This window comes from Manacus vitellinus, unplaced genomic scaffold (genome assembly GCF_001715985.3).
Source record: "Manacus vitellinus isolate BGI_N305 unplaced genomic scaffold, ASM171598v3 scaffold_10_pilon, whole genome shotgun sequence".
In the NCBI taxonomy this organism is placed as follows: Eukaryota; Metazoa; Chordata; class Aves; order Passeriformes; family Pipridae; genus Manacus; species Manacus vitellinus.
This window is the reverse complement of record NW_021938838.1, coordinates 5,838,557-5,859,548: the sequence shown is the minus strand read 5'-3', so window position 1 is coordinate 5,859,548 and position 20,992 is coordinate 5,838,557. Positions and strand designations below refer to the sequence as shown.

The following is a 20,992-nucleotide window of genomic DNA, read 5'->3' as shown; positions in this document are numbered from 1 at the left end:
AGCAGTGACTCCACCACCTGCCTGGGCAGCCTAATGCCCAGTCATCCCTCGCGTGAGGAAATTCCTCCTAATGGCCAACTTGAACCTCCCCTGTTTCTCTGTGTTCTCTGTGATTAGACTATGTTCACTATGACTCTGATTCTAACTTGAACTCTGAGAGAAGGGGCGGTGCCGGGGAGCTCCGAGCGCTGAGGACGCGCCGGTGCCGCCGGTGCCGCCCCGGGGCGGGCCGCGCGGTGACCCCTGTGCCACACTCAACATGGCGGCCGACACACCCCCAGCCCCGCCACAATATCCTCGCTTTCCATTGCGAGGCTGTCAGTCTGCGATTATCCACCGCAATCAGCGCGCGCAGCGCTTGCCCCGTTGGGCGGTGCCGCGGGCCGGTGCCGCGTGTGGGCCGGGAGAGGGATGAGCCGCCTGTGCCCGGCCCTGGCCCGCGCCCGCTGCCTCTGGGCAGCGCGGGGCGCGCGGCCCGCCTCTCGGGCCGCGGCCGCCCCGGGCATGGAGGAGCTGCTGCGGCCGCGCGGTGCAGCGCCGCTGCCGCCCTACGAGACCAAGGAGAAGGCGCCGCCTCCCGCGGAGCTGCGCGGCGCGGAGTTCGTGCAGTTCTACCGCGCGCTGCCGCCCGGGCCGCCCCGCGCAGAGCTCCTCACCCGCCTGGCCCAGGACTTCGGCGTGGAGCACGGGCGCCGCCCCGCGCAGAGCTCCTCACCCGCCTGGCCCAGGACTTCGGCGTGGAGCACGGGGCGCTGCTGCAGGCCGAGGACCGGCTGCGGTACTACCTGAACCCCCAGTACCGCGGGCTCTTCCAGCACCTGGGCCGCCTCGAGGGCGGGCTGCGCTTCCTCGTGGAGCTCCGGGGCGACCTGGTGGAGGGGCTGGCGAGCAAGGAGGTGGATGGGCCTCATGTCAAGGTGAGGGCAGAGGTGAGGGTGGGTGGCTCTGAAGGAAGTCGGCGGGGATGTGGTCTGGGGCTTCCTGCTCCTGGAGCCACGGTGGGATGGAAAGTATGTCGTGAAGCCGATTCGATGTTGAGGTGTCCATGGGCCCCTCAGTTCAGGTGGGATGTTCAGGGGCTGCAGTGGGGCCCGGGAAGGACAGTGGAGCTGGGGAAGGGTCTGGAGGGCAGGTCCTGTGAGGAGCAGCTGAGGGAGCTGGGGGGTCTCAGCCTGGAGAAAAGGAGGCTCAGTGGGGACCTTCTCGCTCTCTACAACTCCCTGACAGGAGGATGGAGCCAGGTGGGGGTCGGGCTCTGCTCCCAGCGAATAAGGGACAGAATGAGAGGAAACAGTCTCTAGCTGTGCCACGGGAGGTTTAAGTTGGACACCAGGAAGAATTTCTTCACAGAAAGGGTTAAACATTGGAAGGGGCTGCCCAGGGAGGTGGTGGAGTCCCCATCCCTGGAGGTGTTTAAGGAAGGACTGGGTGTGGCACTCGGTGCTCTGGTCTAGTTGACAAGGTGGGGATTGGTCCCAGGTTGGACTCGATGGTCCCAGAGCTCTTTTCCAACCTAATCGATTCTGTGGTGGGACACAAGTGAACCCTATCCCACAGCCACGGCACCAGCGAGAGCTGCCTGTGTTGATATTAGGAAGGGAGTGGCCCGTGGGGTGAAGCAATGGGCTTGCTTTCCAGAGTGGCAGTGGGAGGCTGCTGTGGGCAGTGCCACACTGGTGCAGTGCAGCTCGTGTTGGGGCTGCCAAGCTGTGCCAGGAACTCCCTCGGTCGTGGCCTCACTCCTTAGTCTGTTCCAGGGCCACAAGTGACACAGCACTGTGTTGTGCTAATGGTGAGGAATATCAGCAGGAGAAAGGAGTTGCCATGATTTGGCTCAAGAGTGAGAAGGCAGAGGTGAAGTGAAACATCCTAAGTGGTTCCATGGTGTAGTGAGGTGACATGGCTGTGGAGGAAGGACTGCTGTAGGACATGACAGTGGCAGGAGCTGACAGGACTTCCTGGAAGGCAATGAAGAGAGACAGCAAGTCAATCAGATGCAATGACCATTAGTTATTTGCCAATATTCAGATCCAAATTAGGTTTGACAAGAAAACGATGTTCTTGGTGTCAGTTCTGTCAATGAACCACAGTCATCACATAACCGAAGCAACAACAGCTTTGGTAACATTCCACATCCAGTTGGATCATCTTAAGTAAAACTGGACTGAGTTTGCAAAATTATCAGGGTAAAAATATGTAAAACAGCTGAATGTACATGTGTCAGATAACACAGAAACATACTAAAGACATTTGAAAGTAGGAAAACATTGTCTGCAAAGCTAAAGCATCAATAAAAGGCTGTCAGGGGCGTTCTATCTTCTCAAAATATTTTCTTAAACGTTTGGGTTCGTCAGATGACTAGACTCAGTTCTGTATTTCCGTTCTTGTAGTCAGTTTTGTGCTTGTTGATCAGTTTTATTTTTCAGATGCGATGTAGTCTAAAAACGAGAGTTGATGATAAGCAGCACATAAGTCAGCACAAAACCTAGAACTGGTTTACATTGGGTTTGTTTGTGACCATATTGGCTGTAAGGGTTTACTCTGGACACTGTTTCTTTTCAGTCTGGAGTTTCACTTAGGTCATTCTCATCTTTTGCCACATCAACCCAAGACCCAGAACTGTGTGTTGTTCCCGTGTTCCTGCTAGTGTGTCTGGGAAAGGTGTTACCTGTTGCTTCTGAAATAAGTGTCTTGCTCAGCCTTTAAAATCTATTTGCTTCTGTTGCAAGTAAGTGACAGAATAACTACGAGCACCCAAGGGAGCAAAAAACCCCCAGGAGGTGTTGACTGACAAGTGGTTTGTGAAGAAGGGGTGTGAGGACACAAATACTTAATTTGGTCTTGGAAAGCCATAGGTGTGAGACACCATTACCTGTTTGAGACTGTGTGTCAAAAGCAGAGAAAACTGTATGGCAGAATATTCAGGCTCTAAATTTGGGGGTGGGATTGTAAATTTTTCTTTTTCCCTTTTTTTTTTATTAAACATTTTTTAACGTTCTTTTTCTTTTTTTTCTTTCTTTTTTAATAAAGAATTTCAGTCTTGAGTAAAGAACCTTTCTAGTGATGCAATATATATTTTAGATTCTTGCAGTGGACAATTTCTTTGCTAGTTTCCCTGACTGCAGGATAGAGACAAAAAAGCTATTAGGAAGCTCCAGAACTTGGGATGGATGATAACACATCAGAAGTCACTGTATTATTGTTATATGTGATCAATTCTTACTTTCTTGAATTTCTAAAGGTATTACTTGAAACCAAGGAGATGCAAATTAACTTCTGATTGTTTCTCCACTGGTTTCACTGTTCATAAATCATTAACAAAAGGAAAAAGCTGAGTTATAAGCAATTGAAAAAGAATGCTGTCTGCCTTACTGGAAGAATTCCTTAGATCTTAAAATAAACCCTGAACAATGCATTGGAAATTCTTAAAATGATGGATTGTGCAAAGAGAAGGAATGTGCTGCATGTAAGTTTTAGTTTATATATAAGTTGGTTATTAGAGGGCAGAATCATCACCCAGAGCAAGACAGAAAAATTATGGGCATCCATTGACAGGTTATGATGTAGTAAATGTCCCATGTGGATTGGGAAAGATGAGGAATGTCTTGACACAGGCGTCTTGATAAAATCAAAAATTTAGTGGTAAACTGTATTTTTGGAGCTGTACAGCCCTTTTTCCAAAAAGTCCACCAAAAATTCATGCAGGACATATGAGGAGAAAGTTCTCTGTAATCTGTCCCAGAGGTGGATTTTCTTATCTGTTAAATATATGAATCAATTATTACATTCACAAGCCTCATGAATAACGTTGGGAGGGCCATTTAAAAATAAAAGGTACTGCCACATCGTACACTCTTTAAAAAGTTAAATTGCAGTGAAGCTGGGCCTGATTCTTTTTCATGATGCTGTTTGAATTTTTGTCCTCATTCTCTTATGTTCTTTTCATGTGTCCTGTTCTTTCCTTCCACCCCAGGACAGGCTCATTTTCCACTGTCCTTATAAACGAGTTGAATTTCTGATCAGCCCTTGCAGTGCACGGAGCAAAATTTGCTGAAAATCTGTTTCCTGAGTGTAGTTCTTTTATTGTTCAGAACCCTCTTGCCTGCAAGGCTTTACTTTTTCTGTGCCAGCATTTTCCTCCTGAGATGTTTTATATTTCCCTTGCTTACTCATATTTCAGCTCTCGAAATATGACTCTGGTGAAAAATTCACAACATTATTATTTCAGGTAGCAAATCATTCAACGATTGCTTTTAAAATATTTTTCATCTTTCCATATGATTTAGAAAAAGTCAGTGGAAAGTTCAAGCTTCTGGCAAAAAGATAATGAAAAAGAGAGCATTTTTGTCAAATTGATTTATAAATACACCTGCTTCCATAATTAAGCAGTAGCTGGAGTGTATCTGTAATCTTGGTCTGGTGTTGGTCTACTGGAAAAAAAAAGAAATATCATCATTATTAAAAGTTTTTCTATAAAAAAAGTGTTTGGTATTTGCTTCTCTAAAGTCCTGTGTAGCCATTTCATTAGTGTAGATTTGATTGAAATTCTAACAGACATAAAAACTCATGTGCAACAAGAATTTTACAACTTTTGCATGTTTGTATCTGCACTGACGAGGAAATGTGGACATAAAATTAAATGGATCTTCCTGGTGCTGGAGGAAAATTACAGAATGCATTATATGACCTGCTGGGATTTTGGTTTTGCCCAAACTGTCTAAAATATTTCTTAGTCCTTAGTTTTCATTTTGCATTTTGAAAGACCTATTAAAACAAGGATTGCCCATTGCTGTGTTGTAAATATGAAATATTTTTTATTTCCTCAGCAGCTATCAAGACAGAAACAACTTGGACTGTTAGAAATGGGTGGATGAAACATTTCTATTTCATGTTTGTTCAAGAGATTACAGTAAAGTATATGCTGTATGCAGGTGATTAACTCACTTGAAAATGCTTGTGCATACTTTACTTATTGGCTAAATGAGCAGAAATAGGGGGGAAAAAAGGAAATAACAACTTTAATTTTTTTTTAGGAATAAGACATGAAATAATATAGAACACAAGAGCCAGGGGAGTTTTCAGCACTACCATTATCAGTGCAGTAATTACTATTAGCAATAAAAAAAGCAGCAAACAATCCCCTTTAATTCATGTCTAACTATTGAATCCTGGTTTTCTGATGGGATATTTTTCAGAATCTCACCAGGGATGTTCTCTATGTATATTTTGAAGCTAACAAAACAAACAAAAAAACCCCAACCAAACCCTCCCACCACCAAAGACACCTTAGAACACTTGGCCATATCAGAGTAGATCTGTAGGTCCCAAATGAAACTTATCAGGTTAAACCCCAAAAACAAGTTAAAATTCGACTCATCTGAGGGCTTTTTTATTTAGTAGTTTGAGAGGGAAATTGAAATAGTTCCCTCATCAAAGAGGCAGTTTTTCTTACTAAAAAAAAATTAATTGAAGGTTTTCATCAGAGTTCTCCCATTTGTTGCCCAATAAATAGGGACTTGTTGGGAAGATTAAAAAGCCTATAATTTGCTGTCTTGTAGCAAGAACACAGAATGAGAAAAAATAATCACAGTTTATTATACTTGGCTAATATAAATTGAAGTATAACTGGTAATTTGAAATACTAATGTGAGTATGTCTTGTTGCTCAGATTTAAAATTGGGATGCTGAATAACAAATATGTGATTTCTTTTCAGTGAAGTATTGGAGATGTAATTTTTATGACTAGAAAGGCCTCTGAAGTGAAAATAAGAATTTACTTACCACTACCTTTACAAAATAAGAGAATGTACCACTAAGTCTACAAGATAAGAGATGCAAAATTGGGACTGTCCTTGTTGGAGTAAAACCTTTTGGAAATGTATGTATTGTGATATTAAACACAACTCAGATTTTTTTTCTTAGATGGCTGAGTTAACCACGGTTTTGGATAGTATAAATTTTTATGTCTTTCTGCACCAAGAAATTTGGTTAACATAGAATCATGGAATTTTGGATGTTTTCCCCTTTTCCCAGTTTCCATGCAGAATAACTGGTGTTCTCCTTGCTGCCTGAGCCACATTCCTGCCAGAGCTGCAGAGCAGAGTGTTCAGTTCCTGCCCAGCAGGAGTGCAGCCATCAGCACTTTTCCCTCCTTCAGCTGGGCTGCAGCTGAAATGGTGTTCCAAGAAGGGGATGGATGACAAGAGAGCCATAAGGATCTGTTCCTTTGACCCCAGATCTGACAAATCCAGCCCATTTTTCTGGTTTACAGTCCAAAAGAAAACAAAACAAGCAATCCTGGAGACTTTGACTACACCAAGGGGTATCTGACCAAAATGATTTATGGTTATTATCTGAAAACTTCAGAGCTGTGCAGAAACGTGGACTCACAAGGGAGATACCTTAAAGTCAGAATAAACAAACCAATCAGAATATACTTGTTTAGGAGAAAGGTATTGGAGAAAAAAAATAATCATGCATGACAGAATTGTTCTGTGCAGATAAATGACTGTTTCTTCTGTGTTTATAAATTTCAGTTTTTCTAGTATGTTGAATTAAGGAATAAAACCATTCTCTTATTCAATCCTGGCATATTTGTAGCAGTTGCTTTGGCCAGCAGGAACCTTCTTTGATATGTGGACAAGGCAAATGGAAGACAAAAAAACCAGGCTCTGGACTCTCTTTAAGGGATTTTCATGCTGTGCTGAGTTCAAGAATACTTCTTCAATTCAAAGAATTTTAGATAGGAAATCTTTAATAATACAGGCAGCAGGAAATTAGTAGGGAATATAAAAATCACCCTGACTGTTTCTGAAAGTATTTGATATTTCAGGTGGGTTTCATCTGTTTCACACTGTTCCAAAGCTGGTTTGATTTTTGAGTTCTGTGGTCTTATGCTGCTGTTTTTATTTTTCTTGCTCAAAACTATTCATATTTCCAGAGAAGAAAAATTCTGCAAAACCTGTAAAAAATTCTATAAAGTTCTATCTGCCTCCTGTTGAAAGATATTTTCTCATGGTATTTAAATCTGAGCAACTGTGGCCTTATGGTCAAGACTGCTCAAATACTTCTACCTATTGTCTGCTTTTCATCTGCATTTTTTTGCCTTATCTTCTGTGTAGTTTGCTATAGAAATTGTCCAGCTGAACTGGTAAATCTTCTCAAACAGAAGCATTAGTTTCTTTTAACTTCCCAGTGTTGTAGTTTGAATCAATCAAGGTTCTCTTTACTCACATTCCTGTGTTCTACCTTGCTTATTTAATTCCAGCTTTCTTCTGCTTGCAGGAAATGAGTGGAGTTCTGAAGAATATGCTGTCAGAGTGGTTCTGCACAGGATTCCTGAACTTGGAAAGGGTCACTTGGCAATCCCCTTGTGAAATACTCCAGAAAATTAGTGAGTAAGTGCTAAAGGTTGGGAAGACTCATTTATGAAGAGGTGGTGAAATGCTTGGGACTGCACAGATCCACTGTTTTCAAAACTCTGCTTTTCAATACTGAACCACAGGCAAAGTATAATAATGGAATATTTTCATTTAACACTCTGTAGAGCACACATTTAACAACTGAATTAAATAACAGTAAAGGGGATCATTTGTCCCATAATTTGATCCTTTAGCTCACATGCTGCCCTTGTAGACTGCTGTGTTTTTTTCCAGCTTTCCCAGTTACTCTTTACACGTTTTCCTACAAACCCAGATCCTTGCCTTTGCTGCCACAGATGCTGCAGCTGCTGCTGCTTCCATGGGCCCCCATCTCTCCTCAGTCTGCACCAGCAGCACATTTAAATCTCGTGCAGCCCAACACTCAAGAGCTTTTTTTACTTCTAATCCAGTGATATTCCCCTTCCTGGCTGGACCTGGTGAGGTGCACAGGATCACCTGTGACCTGTGTGTGAAGAGAGAACCTTGGGTTTTATGTAATGTGCTCTAAAACATTTATTTCTGAATTGCTGTTAAAGCTGTGAGGAAGTTGCAAATGAGTGGACTCAAGTTATATTGTTGTGCCACTTTGTTATATAAAAAGTTTGAAGAAAACTGAATCTCTCAAGAGTTCTGACAGTATGTGACTTAAATGTTGAGGAGGCAAAGAAAAGAGATCTTGTATACCAGCTAAAGGTTCCAAATAAAAATAATGAGTAAGAATTAATCTTCAAGGGAATTTGGCAAACACACTAAAGAGTAGATGTGCAATCTGCCTTCACAATCCACTTTGTCAGTTAGCTGATGAATTTTACTTTACTCACAGCGTGATTCTCCTCCTTTCATTGGAGAGTTTTGTCCCTGACATCAGTGGGAAAAATGAGGAGCTTGTAGGGTTGGCAGCTGACCTCTTATTTTGAAAAAATGATAATAATTGTGCTTTTCTTTTCTCCTTGAGTTCTGAAGCTGTGCATCCTGTCAGGAACTGGGTTGATATGAAGCGTCGAGTTGGGGCCTATAGAAGATGTTACTTTTTTTCCCACTGTGCAATCCCAGGGGAACCATTGATAGTCCTGCATGTGGCTCTGACCAGTGACATCTCCAACAACATCCAGGTACAGTCACTGCTGCATTTAGTACACAGCAAAGTGCTCAAATTGCAATGTGCTTCCTTTAAAATTCCTTATAATTTGTGAATATTTGGGTTTGCTTCATCTTTTTAAGAGATGAGAGAATTGTAAAAATTACAGGGATAATCTGTATATGTAGCTGTATTATGTAAGTTGACATTTAGGGGAGTTGCTCAAGTGGGAGAAGAATGAGAAAAAATAAGAAATATATAAGAAAATGGAGCAAATGAGATTAAAACTCCAAAGTGGTTGCAATTAATTCTGAAAATTTTAAACCATGTTATTTGCAGCACTTACTAATGGATAAACAGCTCTTCTTTCTTCTTTTTCATTAGATTCTTATTGTTTCTCACAGAGGGTTATGAATAAAAGAGTGGGGAAAAGGGCTAATACATTTAAAAGTTAAAAAGAAAGACTTCCTCCCCATAATGATGATGATAACCATTAATAACTTTTCTTTTAAATTCTAATTTTCCCAGGCCATAGTGAAAGAAGTGCCTCCTTTAGAAACAGAAGATACAGAGAAAATCTCAACAGCCATTTTCTACTCCATCAGTTTGACTCAGCAGGGGCTGCAGGGGGTGGAACTCGGGACCTACCTCATCAAGAAGGTGGTCAAGGAGCTGCAGGTGGGTTGATGGGGGGTCCTTGAGGTGCTGTTTGCCCACTGTGCTGCCCTGACCTTCCTGGGTTTCCAGTTCTTGTCCCTGCTCAAGGCCAGGAGCTGCTGGGTTTTCCCAGGTCAGCCTTGGAAGATGTGCAAGGACTTGGAAGAACATTTTCTGCTCTTGGTTAATGTCTACCAGGTGTAGGTTCTGTTCCACAGCTGGTACATCCCGTGTGAATTCCTGTGTTTGCCTCCTCACATGTAGGTTACCTAAAGTCAAATGAGTCCATTTCTCTTGAAGGTAACTTGGATACAGCTGGATTTTGCACTGTTGTCTATGTTAGGATTCACTGTTGCCTCTCAGTTGAGGGGGTGGACCCTGCAAGCAGGTTCCGTCCAGGCCCCTGATCAACATTTTCTCTCTTCAGTGTACCTGACAATGCCTTTTTCAAAATCTTACACCTGCTCCAGTAACAAAAATACTTCCTGTACATTAATTTGTTCATTTTTTTGTTTGTTATATTGATTTGCCTCTGGTTATTTATGCAGTTTGCATGCTTGCCTTGAATATCTCTATTTAGGAAAATAAAAAGATTTTTTTGCCCAGGCATTTCTTGCAATATAGTTAAGAGAATGTCTTGATAGTCCAAGAATCAGTTGCTTTATACAAGTCAGATCTATGAATTTAATATCATTACATGCCCTAGGAATATTGTTAATAGTTTTAGTACTTCTTATAGAACCTTCTTCTAAGCAACTTGAGAAAGGGATGAAAATTCGTATATAGAATGGTGTGGAAGAGACAGTCATATTTCTGCACTGAGTACATAATTTTATTTAATACTCTTTACTACTTAAATTATTAACAAACCTGCCACTTAAAAGTGATAATCACTTTTTGTGTTCGTATTTATTCTTCCACATCTAGATTAGTAATGATGTTTGGAAAACTGTGTGATGTAGAACTTAGGTTCTGCTTACAAAAACAACTTAAAGTTGGATGCTCCAAATTTCTACTGCTACAAAATGATTGATTAGTTAACTGCTGAATCATAGCTGGCTGCCCTGAAGTTTTTTATTTTATTTTATTTTTAATGGCTATTTTGGCTGAATTCTGTTGCTTCTTGCATTTGGAATGGCTTTTAGATTAATTGTGGAAAGTGCAGTAGCCCAGGTATAATTAGGCTGTGCCATCTGTCTGATCTTGACTGAGGGGAAATTGGAATAAATCCATGCAGTTATCTGCTTTCAGATCTGGAAAATAATTTCTGCATAATTGAGTTGCTCTCATAAAATAACCCTATTGCCATCAGATCTGTCCATCACTAATTGCTTGCAACACTTACAAAGTTGTGAGTTATAAAGGCAAACGGACACACCATGCTGAGATAACCTAATGCAAGTTCTGAAATTTGGTGTGTCCAACAGAAGAATGTGTTTCTTATTTATACTTAGGACAAAGTTTCTGCATTTCAGTGTGTAAAATCCAGCCTCTCTTCATCAAACAGACAATGAAGGGGAAACACTTTGGCTGAGATGCCTTTAAATACATTCTAATCACAAATTAATGCCTCAAAGTCGTATAACTTTACGTTGAAAACTGAGTGCTGTCCATACAGTGCCAAAGATGGAGATCTTCCTATTCCATGCACTGCTTTAAGGTGTCATGAAAAATGTGTTGTTAGTAAGGTGTTATGTGGCAAATTGAACATGGGCTTAGTTGACTCTGAAGTGCTGGCCAGACTTGAACAGCTTGTTTCTATGTAGTTTGTATCTATATAATAAAGGTACAACAACTTTTATCTCTTGCTTTTACCCCATTCCTTTTTTGGGTACCACTGTAGGGCTAAAGAAAATAAAAAGGATAATCCAGGAGTGTCTGTCCATGATGGACATGATTCTCTAATAGTTTTTCTTCCACTCTTTGATGATGTTAATATTTTTTTCTTGTCTCTTCTGCCACTCCATGCTTTCTCCCTCTTCATTCTAAAGCATTACTCTTGAATTCTGCAAGAACCATTTTCCATTACATATTTTACATCTGTGCAGTGACCCTAAATCACTGTACTGTTGTTACAGAATTATTTGATGCACATCTATAACTCCTCCTTGCTAAGCTTTAGCTTTAAATGTTGTACCTTCCATCTCAGTGGATTTCTCCCCTCAGAGGAGACAAGCCCTGTGTATTTACAGTTTCCAAATGCTTTCCCTGTAAAATTTCTACAAAGTGAAGGCCAAAGGTAGAGAATATGATGAGTAATATTCTTGGCAGCCTGTTTTACCTGTCTCCCAAAACTCTGGAAGTCCTACTTCAGTGGATTAATTGCACACATGTGCTCTCTTTCTCTCTGGTCAGGTGGAAGCAAAGGACTTTCCAAGGTTGTCTGTATTTTCAGGCTGGACATAATTCTTTGGAGCAGCATTACAGTGGCTTTAAAAGGGACAAATGGTGTGGCAGGAGTGCTGAGTTGACTTGGTGGCAGCAGCTTAAACAATACAGGCTCAGCAAAAAAGTCCTGGGTCAAAAATTGCATCTCATTAAGCAAGCTTCCAGCAGCCTTTGCAAAAATAGATGGGTGAGGTCTCTGATAGGAAGAGGATTTTCTATGTAACCTTTTCATGGCTTTGCAATAAACAAATCTCTTTTTAAAGTGCTGCTAAATCACTGAGTGTTCCAAGTTACAGAAGTTGAGACTGTCTTTGATTTAACTGGTAATAAAATCCTTTGGGAAGAGAAGACCATTTGAAGGGGTTGAGGATTTTGTTTCCCATCGTGTTTGAGTTGTTGATGATTAATACACTTTTATAACTTGCCAGTTGAGTTAACTTTTGTGGACATCTGTTTGCTCTGCAGAATTCTATTAGATTCAGTTTTTCCCAGGGCTTTGCAAACTCATAATTTCTTTTATTCTCTAGTAAATGTCCTTTATCTGACTTTGCCTCAGCGTAACCTGCTCTGACACTTCTAAGTCCCACTGTAACCTCAAAACTGAGGTCTCAGCTGTCATTCTTCATAAGGAGAACTCCAGATTGGACTAGTCATGAATGTGTATCATTAGGTCAGAAAAAGACATGCACAAGTTAGAAGTGTGTTAACAGCCACTCTGCTTCCACCACTGAAGCCTTCATTTGACAAGAAACTGTACTGAAACATTAATCTAACAGGTATCTAAACTACAGAATTATGGCTGTAAATTCAGTTAGCACCCTCTTCCTTAAAATCTGATTAATGGACAATTAAAATAGAGCTTAATTTTTTAGAAATCTTCTTGCTGATTTGCCTGATGTGGTCACATACTCTGCTGAACTTGAACTGGTGTAGGGCAGCACTTCTCACCTTCAGAGAATGTCACCTGCTCATTCCCTCGTGAAAGTATTCCTTGCAAATGGGTTTTTATTAGGATTGTTGGGAAAACTGCAGCAGTGGAGGCTCTGGGAAGGATTTCAACCCCCAGTGCTGAGCACTATTAGTTTGGGGCACTGTGTACAAGTTAAATGCCCCTGCTTTTGGGTCTTTCATTAATTTAAGCAGATGGAGGATGGATGAAGTTGAAATGGGTCCTCGGTTTCCTCTCTTTAAATGTGCACAGTTTGCAGTTTGAATCCTTGATCTCTACCTAGACATGATGATTTGGAATTTGCCACAGGTGTTGCTATATATGTTTCTGTGAAGGGGAGGGATATACTGGAAATCAGAGCAGGACCTGAGGGATGTAGCTGGTGTCTCATACAAAGGGCATCCTGGGAGAAAGTGGGCTGCTCTCAGGAGCAGATTGTTCTGTTTTTGGTAGTTTCTTCACAAAAGTTTGCTACACAAGTAATATAGAAGGGTTTTATATACAGGCTTCTGTTGTTATCTGAGCATATCCCGTTTGCATTTTTTTGGGATGAATTCATTACTCCACTGATACCACTTTGGTCCCAGTTCTCCCTGTACAAATCTGAGAATGGGCTGTGTAGGCATTCTGTGTGTGCTCCCTTGGTTATATTAATGTATATAAAGCAGGGAGCAGACAACAAAAATAATCTCTGGTGTTTCTAAAATTCAAGCTTGTGTCGTTCCCAGAAACGAATTGGATTTTGAAACTATTTTAGAGGACTACAAGAAAACAAACAAACCGACCCCAAACTGGGTGCTGGAAGAGGAGCAGGCAGATTGTTTCTAGCAGGCTGAGAGGTGCTGGTGAAGGTGGAGACAATTAGATTGCTCATTAGGCAGACATTTAATTCAGAATGTGTTTATAGCCACTCTGAACGCTCTGGAGCTCTGCAGAAGGTACATCATGGCAATTCAGTCTGCAGATGACAGGCACAGATAACTGTGGTGAAGCCTTTGAGAAAACTGCTTAAGATTTTATAGCCTGTGGCATTTGGGGGAGAAAACTGATAGCTGCTGTGTGACTCAATAGAATGCTTAACAATTGGTGGCAGATTTTAGCTTTCTGCTTGGGCTGTTGATAATTGCTACCTTAATTTGATCTAGGTGACCTGGGGAGATCATAATTTCCAAAACAGGCTTTGCTTTCATTGATGAAAAATGTGACCTTGGACTACAGCTTTCAGAGTGCAAGACAGTTTCAGATGAGATATGGATAACAGGAGAAATCTGTGCTGTTCTGCAATGGAAAAAAAGCCTAGAAAAAAAGACAATCAAACACAGAAATCTACCCCAAACCAAAATTAGCAGCTGTTACTTAATGGTGTGTGGGTTTCTGACAGGAAAGTAAACATTAATGGATTTCCACAATAGCCTTAGAAATTAGCACATCAATTTAGCAACAACATAAATGTGCACACTTGGCTGCATTTATTTATTTTTCCACAAGAAATGTCCGCCCCAGATAAGCTCCTAAACTCAAGCATTTATCAGATATGTGGTACTTTGTACTGTAGCTTCAAAATGGGGTCACTTTGCCATGTCTTACCTGTCCTAAGAAGTAAAAAAAATGTGCACAATTTCCCAATTTGTATTTATTAATAAAGGAGGAGCTACTGTCTTCCTGTTAAATATTTTGGGTTGTCTTGCTGAACATGTCACTCCTTAAAGGGATGATGAACAAAGAGGAGTCAACACCAGCAGGATTCAGTGTCAGTTATTGAATTAGGAACTTTGCAGTGGTTATTATTAACACACAGATAGGGGAAGAAATCATTCATTCTCACTTTTGTCACTGTGGGTGGTGCTCAGGTGCCCTCTGGGCTTTGCAAGCTGGGAGATGAGATTGGGATTGTTGCTTTGTGGGAGCTATGGACAAAGCTCAGCTCCTGTGTGGAAAACTCAGGCAAAGCTCTATGGCAAAATAGTGTTTTCAGGCACTGCTTTCTTAGCAGAGAGAGTGTAGAAGAGATTCAGACTTTGTGCTAAGCAGCCTTTTCTCTTGGTCCAGTCAGTTTTTCCTTTGGCCTGAAAGAAGAATTTCTGCTTCTCAAATTTCAGCATTACCTTCCTTCTTCCCCTCTCAGGTTTTAACCCTAAATATCTGTGAAGAAATCATGAAAGAGACCTAAGCAGTGTGTTCTCAAAGGCACTATCTTTTATAGGATAAGTGATATAGTTAGGAAAAAAAGGCAAACCTTTAAGGAGTGTAATCCTATCTTTGGGTCAAAAAGAAACACATTCTGTATTCCTTGAATCCTTGCCTGGAGGAAACAGCCTCTAACAATTTTTTCTTCTTCTCTATGGTTTTTTTTTCCCCTTTTTCATCCCCACTGCACAACAGTAAAATCTGTAGCCCCTCCTGCAGCACATGGAGGATTTGTCATGGTAGGTCATTAATTTGAAAACTTTTACCCATTTATTCCTGTCTTGTGCTCTTTGTATTATGAACTGAAGAGGAACTTTAAGGCACTAAAAAAATGAAGAAGAGTGAACCCCCATTTTGAAGGCCAGTGTCTTTGAGGGGAGCTGGCTGCTGCTTCAGGATGGGACATGAAAAGGGCACTTCTCATTATAGATGATGGGTTTGTGTTTCTGTGCCCTGAGGTTCCTCTGCAGGTCCATCACATCTGAGGTGGTCCCTGAGATCTCATCCATCATTACTGTGTGGACAGGCAGGAGGCTCCTGGGTCACTGAATCTTCAGAAGGGAGTTGTGACCTCCATTCTGGGCAGCAATTCTTCCAGCTGACATGCAGGAGGTCACATTATGGGACAGCAAAGTGACTCAGCAGCTCAGCTGTGTCCAGTCCCAGCAGAGTCAGCACAGCTCAGCCCTCAGGGTGCTGGTGGGGCAGTGAAGGTGATGCTGCTCTTCACTGACTTGACAGAACTGAAAGCCCTCTGCTCTTTCTCCAGGAACAAACACCTTTGAGTTTAGGAGTGGCCTTTAAAAACTTGCTTCTTCTTCCTCCTTCTCCAGGAGATCCATGGTTTTGTGTAGCAGTGTTGAGTCCAGGAAGGTGTAGCTGACAAGGGGGTCCATGGGCAGAGCTCTCCTCTGCAGGGCTAATGAAAATCCTGCTGCTTGAAAGAAAAGTGCACTCCAGAGGTGATGATTAGGTGTGCTTCTTGATTAAGAAACACAAAGAGGTGAATGAAAGGTGACCAGAGGAAGATGTAGTGAGTGCATTTGATTCTGTATTAAAATTTTATAAAGTTACTTCGAATTGATTTGTGGATAAACAGTGGTTATATCCATGGGGAAGTATTTAGCACAGGGCTCAGAAGGAAAATGTTTGAAGTCTGTGGAGTTGCTTTATTCTGTGCTTATTTTTTCCCTTTTTCTGCCTCCAGATATATTTTTTTTTAATTTACTGTGTCATTGCTCTTTTTCAAAAGCAAAGGGAGAACTTTTTCTAAAGAGTCTAAACTGTCTACTCTAAGAAACATTCTTTTAATTAAAACATACTTTCTGTATCTGTGCCTCTAGTATCCATAGTCTACAGTAAGAGCACAACCCTAATAAACTCATTTTTTTATAAATGTATTCCCTAAAATTGTAGGAAGATGTGTAAGAGATGTCTGTAAATGAACTTTTCTTTTTTTATTTTATGAAATACACATGCAAGGAAACCTGATAGTTGTATTTCATAGATTGTGTTAAGGACATCAGCTTCAGAATTACTCTTAAAAGTAAAATATCATCATATCCTTTAGTGGAAACTTGAAAAAAGTTCCTGCTTTCCTAGTTTCTGCTGCTTTCCTGGTATTGCACTCCCTGACTCTGGAAGCTGTAGCAGTTATGACTATTGATCCAGTCAGGATCTCCTGAGTGCTCTGATTTGTTCAATAAGATACAGAAATTAGTGTTTTTAGGAAATAATTTGTTTTTTTTTCTTTATTTGATTCTTTGAGGAGATAAAATGGGGTGTTTGTTTGTAACTTGGTCTGCTTTTCTTGTTCCTGCCTGCTCCCAAAAGAAGGATTCTTCAGCTTACATGTCTCTATAACAATCAGAGCTTCAGCTCAGGGAAAAGATATTGTGAATACCAGCTATGGAAGTTAGGAAAGGTGCTTGTCTCCAGCCTGAGGTGAGCCAGGCCAGCATTCCCTGGCTCCTGCATCCTCCTAGAGCAGAATTCCCTGGCTCTGCATCCTCCTGGAGCAGATGTGAGCACAGGGAACCTGAGGATGCCACGGTGCAGGAGCAGCTCAGACAACCTGTCCCTGCCAGAGCCATTAACGTGCTGAGGAGGCACCATCTGAGCCCTGATGGCTTTTTAATGCTTACCTCAGTAATCCTCAAAGCACAAAAAGTGCAATTTGTAGTCATTTAAAGACAATTTTCTGTTGACATTAAGATGCCTCTGTAATGTTGATGAATGTCTTGGTTCTCACCACTTCCTCCTGTATGAGCAGTAATTAAACCAACACTGTGGTGGTTTCAGTTCAGCTCTGTCTTCCCTCTGTTCCTTTGCCCCCCACTCCTTTAGAAGGGTTGATTAATGTAATTTTTATTAATTCCAAGTGCTGATGTAATTTTTGTTAATTCCAAGTGTTCCAAGTGACAGGATATTCTTCATGTTGATGTGCCCCAAAACTGACACACAGCTCTCCTTATGTATGCTTTGCTTCATGTTACATAGTTACAGGTTTTAATTACATAGTTTATAGGTTTTAATCATAAATTAGGAGGGGTACAGCAGAAGTTTCTCTTTGTTAAAACAAGAACTGTGTGAATGTTTTTTTGTTACTGCAAGTATGTATCTCTTATCTTGCTATTTTTAAGGACTATCATGAAAAGTAGCTGCCTTGTATAAAGAACTTAATTCAAAATTTCAGGAAATGCTTCTTTCCATAAAAATCTAAAAATAGTACCTCCCCTCATTTTACAGTAGACTGAAGTAGTAAACTGCCCTTGATTTAAAAAAAGTAGTTACATATAAAAAATAAATAGCATTTAAAAGGTTCTAAAAACTTGTAGGTTTATTTAAAAAAAATATTCCTCAGAATAACTTCTTTATGGCCTGTGATTCTATTTGTTTATTTCTGCCTATAAAATGATACCAGAGCTCAGGGTTGGTAAGTACTGCATAAGTACTTTTATATAGATTGGGTGTGAGGACTGTAATTCAGTCAGTGTTAAAGTTTTCTTCATGTTCTTGAGTGCTTTCTACTCACTAACCTGGTACTGGCAGGGTGATTTTTAACCTCTTTTTTGTGTCTGTGTAAGTCAGTTCCTTGTCAGAATCCCTGGTTTTCCCTTGACTTGAAGCTGTTCTTTCACTCAAACTTCCCTGTGTCAGTCGTGACAAAACTCACGATTTTTATTTTCTCTCCTTTTGTCTGCAGAAAGAACTTCCTCAGATAAAAGTTTTTTCTACTCTCTCACCCATCCCAGGATTCACAAAATGGCTTGTTGGCCTCCTCTCCCCCCAAGCAAAAGAACAGGGAAGAAATGAACTTTTTACAGAGTCCGAATGGCAAGAAATCTCTGCGATCACGGGAGACTCTTCCACTGAGACACTGAAAAAACTCTTAAACAACAACGAGTGGGTGAGATCAGATAAATTAGTCGAGGTGCTGAATCCCCCACTGATGAGACTCTGTGCCTGGTACTTGTATGGAGAGAAACACCGTGGTTATGCCCTTAATCCAGTGGCAAACTTCCATCTCCAGAACGGCTCCGTGCTGTGGCGGATAAACTGGATGGGGGACACGAGCCCTCGGGGCATTGGGGCTTCCTGTGGCATGATGGTGAACTACAGGTATTTCCTGGAGGACACAGCCAGCAACAGTGCAGCTTACCTGGGCACCAAACACATCAAAGCCTCGGAGCAGGTGCTTGCCTTGGTGTCCCAATTCCAGCAAAATAGCAAACTGTAATTAAAAATTCTGAAAGCTAAGAACGAGTGTTGCTCACCCATAAAGAGCTGTAAGAATCTGCAGTGCCTGTATTTAAATGAGAATGTATTGTAAAGCAAATTTGCCCAGCACACTACATATCTGGATGGTCAGTTGTCTTGCTTCTGTGGCCATATATTCAAAACCTGACTGGCTCTGCAAGTTCTGGACATCTGTTTATGTGCAGGTGGGTTGGAGGTGTGTAGTAAAGGGTGAGTAAAATTCTCTTAATCAGTTACAACTCAGCAGTAATTGAATGGACAATACTTGAACCGAGCATTATTCTGTTGGTAATAAACCTGTATAAACTGTCCTGTAAGGAGCTGCACTTTGTCATAATGCTGCTGTAGATTGTTCAGTACACAAGTACCTGGAAAGGACTGAATGAAGGTAAATTGTTATTCAAAACCTTAATCTGCAATTTTATTTCTATAATATCTATCTTTTTCACCCTTAGAAAATTCTCATGTAAAACCTTTTTAGGTATTTTCTTTTTTCAAATGCACTAAAAATCTCACTGAATCCTTGCTTTGCTGAAGCATGGAAAAGCCTTGCATTAATGTTCAAAACCCAGGATCTCTCAGTGCAGCAGGTATGTTGTGTTGTATTTCCATCTTCTGGCTGCTAAAATATGCTGAGCAATAAGGAAGTGTTCAAACAGGAGAGGAGAACAAGAGAGACTGATACTTGGGGATCAACTGAGAAGTTTCTAAATATGTATGTTATACTTTGGCTCTGATAATGTTTTAAGTTAACAAAGAGCTTTTTTAATAAAGGGGTAGGTGTGACCTGTAAATCAATAAAAGAGACTTTCTCAATAAATCATGTCTGGTTGTGTTTCAACATCTCCCCTCACTTAGTGGCCCTTCTTGATAACAGTTTCACCACAGAAGAAGGCCCATTTTAAAAGGATTTCATGCTGATTTGTAATATCTGATTTATTCTGGTCCAATTCCAGTCCTGTTTTCAAGAAAAGAATTACACAGAGGATTCAAAAGTAATGGAGTGTTTGCTCGTGTATGAAAACAGAAGTGAAGAAATCTGTAAGTGAAGTAATCTGTAATTCATCCTGGAATGAAGTTAGTTAATTGGAGACACTATTTTCATAGTCATTGTTAGAAACAAATTCCATCCTCCACACTGGTAACCTATTCTGGGAACAGGTTACAGGGATTTCTGTTCATGGTGGATTTTTAACAGCAGTAGTTAAAGGACAAGAATATATTCACTGCCTGTTATTCCCTTGAGAGCAGAGGCAGCATCTGGCCATCAGTGGCAGGATGTCACATTAAAAGTGACAACTCTCTATGCCATGTAGCCTTCAGTATGTTTTTAAGAATAGTTCAGAAGTCAGCATCTTTCTTATACAGAGTTAGTTTATTGATTTTTATAGGATTAAAAGAAATACCAAAGAAGTGTCATCCCCTGGTAAACAAAAATGTGTCCGGTTGCCAAAACCACTAAAGAAAAGTTGAGTTCCTCTTGAACTGTGGTGGTGGAGTAAATATAAGTTGGTCTTGGTTTGGGTTTTTTGCACCTTCTCTGGATATCTTGCTGAATGTGCATTAGGGAACACTTTATTCATGAGGGGAACTAAGGATTAAACACTCAAACCCACTGGGAACTTTTAGTCAGAGACTTTGAACAGGCAACTCCAACCTGGCCAACCTGAGGCAGTAACTTCAGAGTTTTTGCTCTTGGATCAGGAGTTATGGTAAGTTTTCTGCACAACAACAGGTAAGTAGAGTCTGTTTAGTGCTTCATATGGAAGTCTGGGCTTTACCCTCAAGAAATGCTGGAAGTTGAGCACAGGTATTGAACAATTGCATGTCCAGAGGAGAGTTCAGGCTGGAAAAGAGGCAGGGCACAATCAAATGTGTATAATGGTTTGGATTAATTAGGGCATCTTCTCCTGGCATTTTTATTTATTATTACATGAAGAACCTGGTTGCCAATTCTATTGCAAACCCCACATTTTTAAGGCATTGTTAGAATTCTGTTTAAGTTCCTTCTAAAATTTGTGTGCAACTTTTAGTCCTGGAACATGAACATTAGGGAATATACAGTGTGTGTGTGTGTGTATTTAGCTTCCTAAAAAGTAGCTATTTACAGTTGAGAATGTCAGACCTGTATCAGAATATCACACCAAACTACTCCCACATCACTTTTCTCTGTGGCATGTGCATTTTGCTTGTCAAATTTTTTAATGTGAAATAACACTGAGTTGGTACAGAAATTTTCACCACACAATCACTACAGGACACTCCTCTTTTTCAGTGATCAGAGGATGGCTTTGTTCTGCTTTTGGGTTTTCTAGAACTGCCTTAGAATTCAGGTTTCAAGGTGAAATTTAGCTGCTTATATAAACATGTACTAGCCTTTCTTGGCTGGGAGGAATAGAGAAAGACAACCCTCTGTTACATGAAGCTCTTCAAGTTTGAGGAAACCTGGTCATTTACTTCAAGTCAAAGGGTTCTGAAAATGCAATGATTTTGAAAGACAGTTTTATTTTGAAGCAGGAGGAGCTCTGAGGGCAATTAAATGTGCATCCTCCA

The 20,992-nt window shown here is 40.9% G+C and overlaps 1 protein-coding gene across 1 annotated transcript; it reads left to right on the top strand.

Annotated features, from left to right (window-relative positions):
- The first annotated feature begins 504 nt into the window (after positions 1-504).
- Positions 505-19,259, top strand: MLYCD (malonyl-CoA decarboxylase). Its single transcript, XM_025896468.2, is given in 6 exon segments — positions 505-736; positions 739-917; positions 7,285-7,397; positions 8,377-8,533; positions 9,028-9,177; positions 17,886-19,259. Coding segments are annotated over 6 exon segments (1,365 nt in total). The 3' UTR covers positions 18,420-19,259.
- Positions 19,260-20,992: the final 1,733 nt, after the last annotated feature.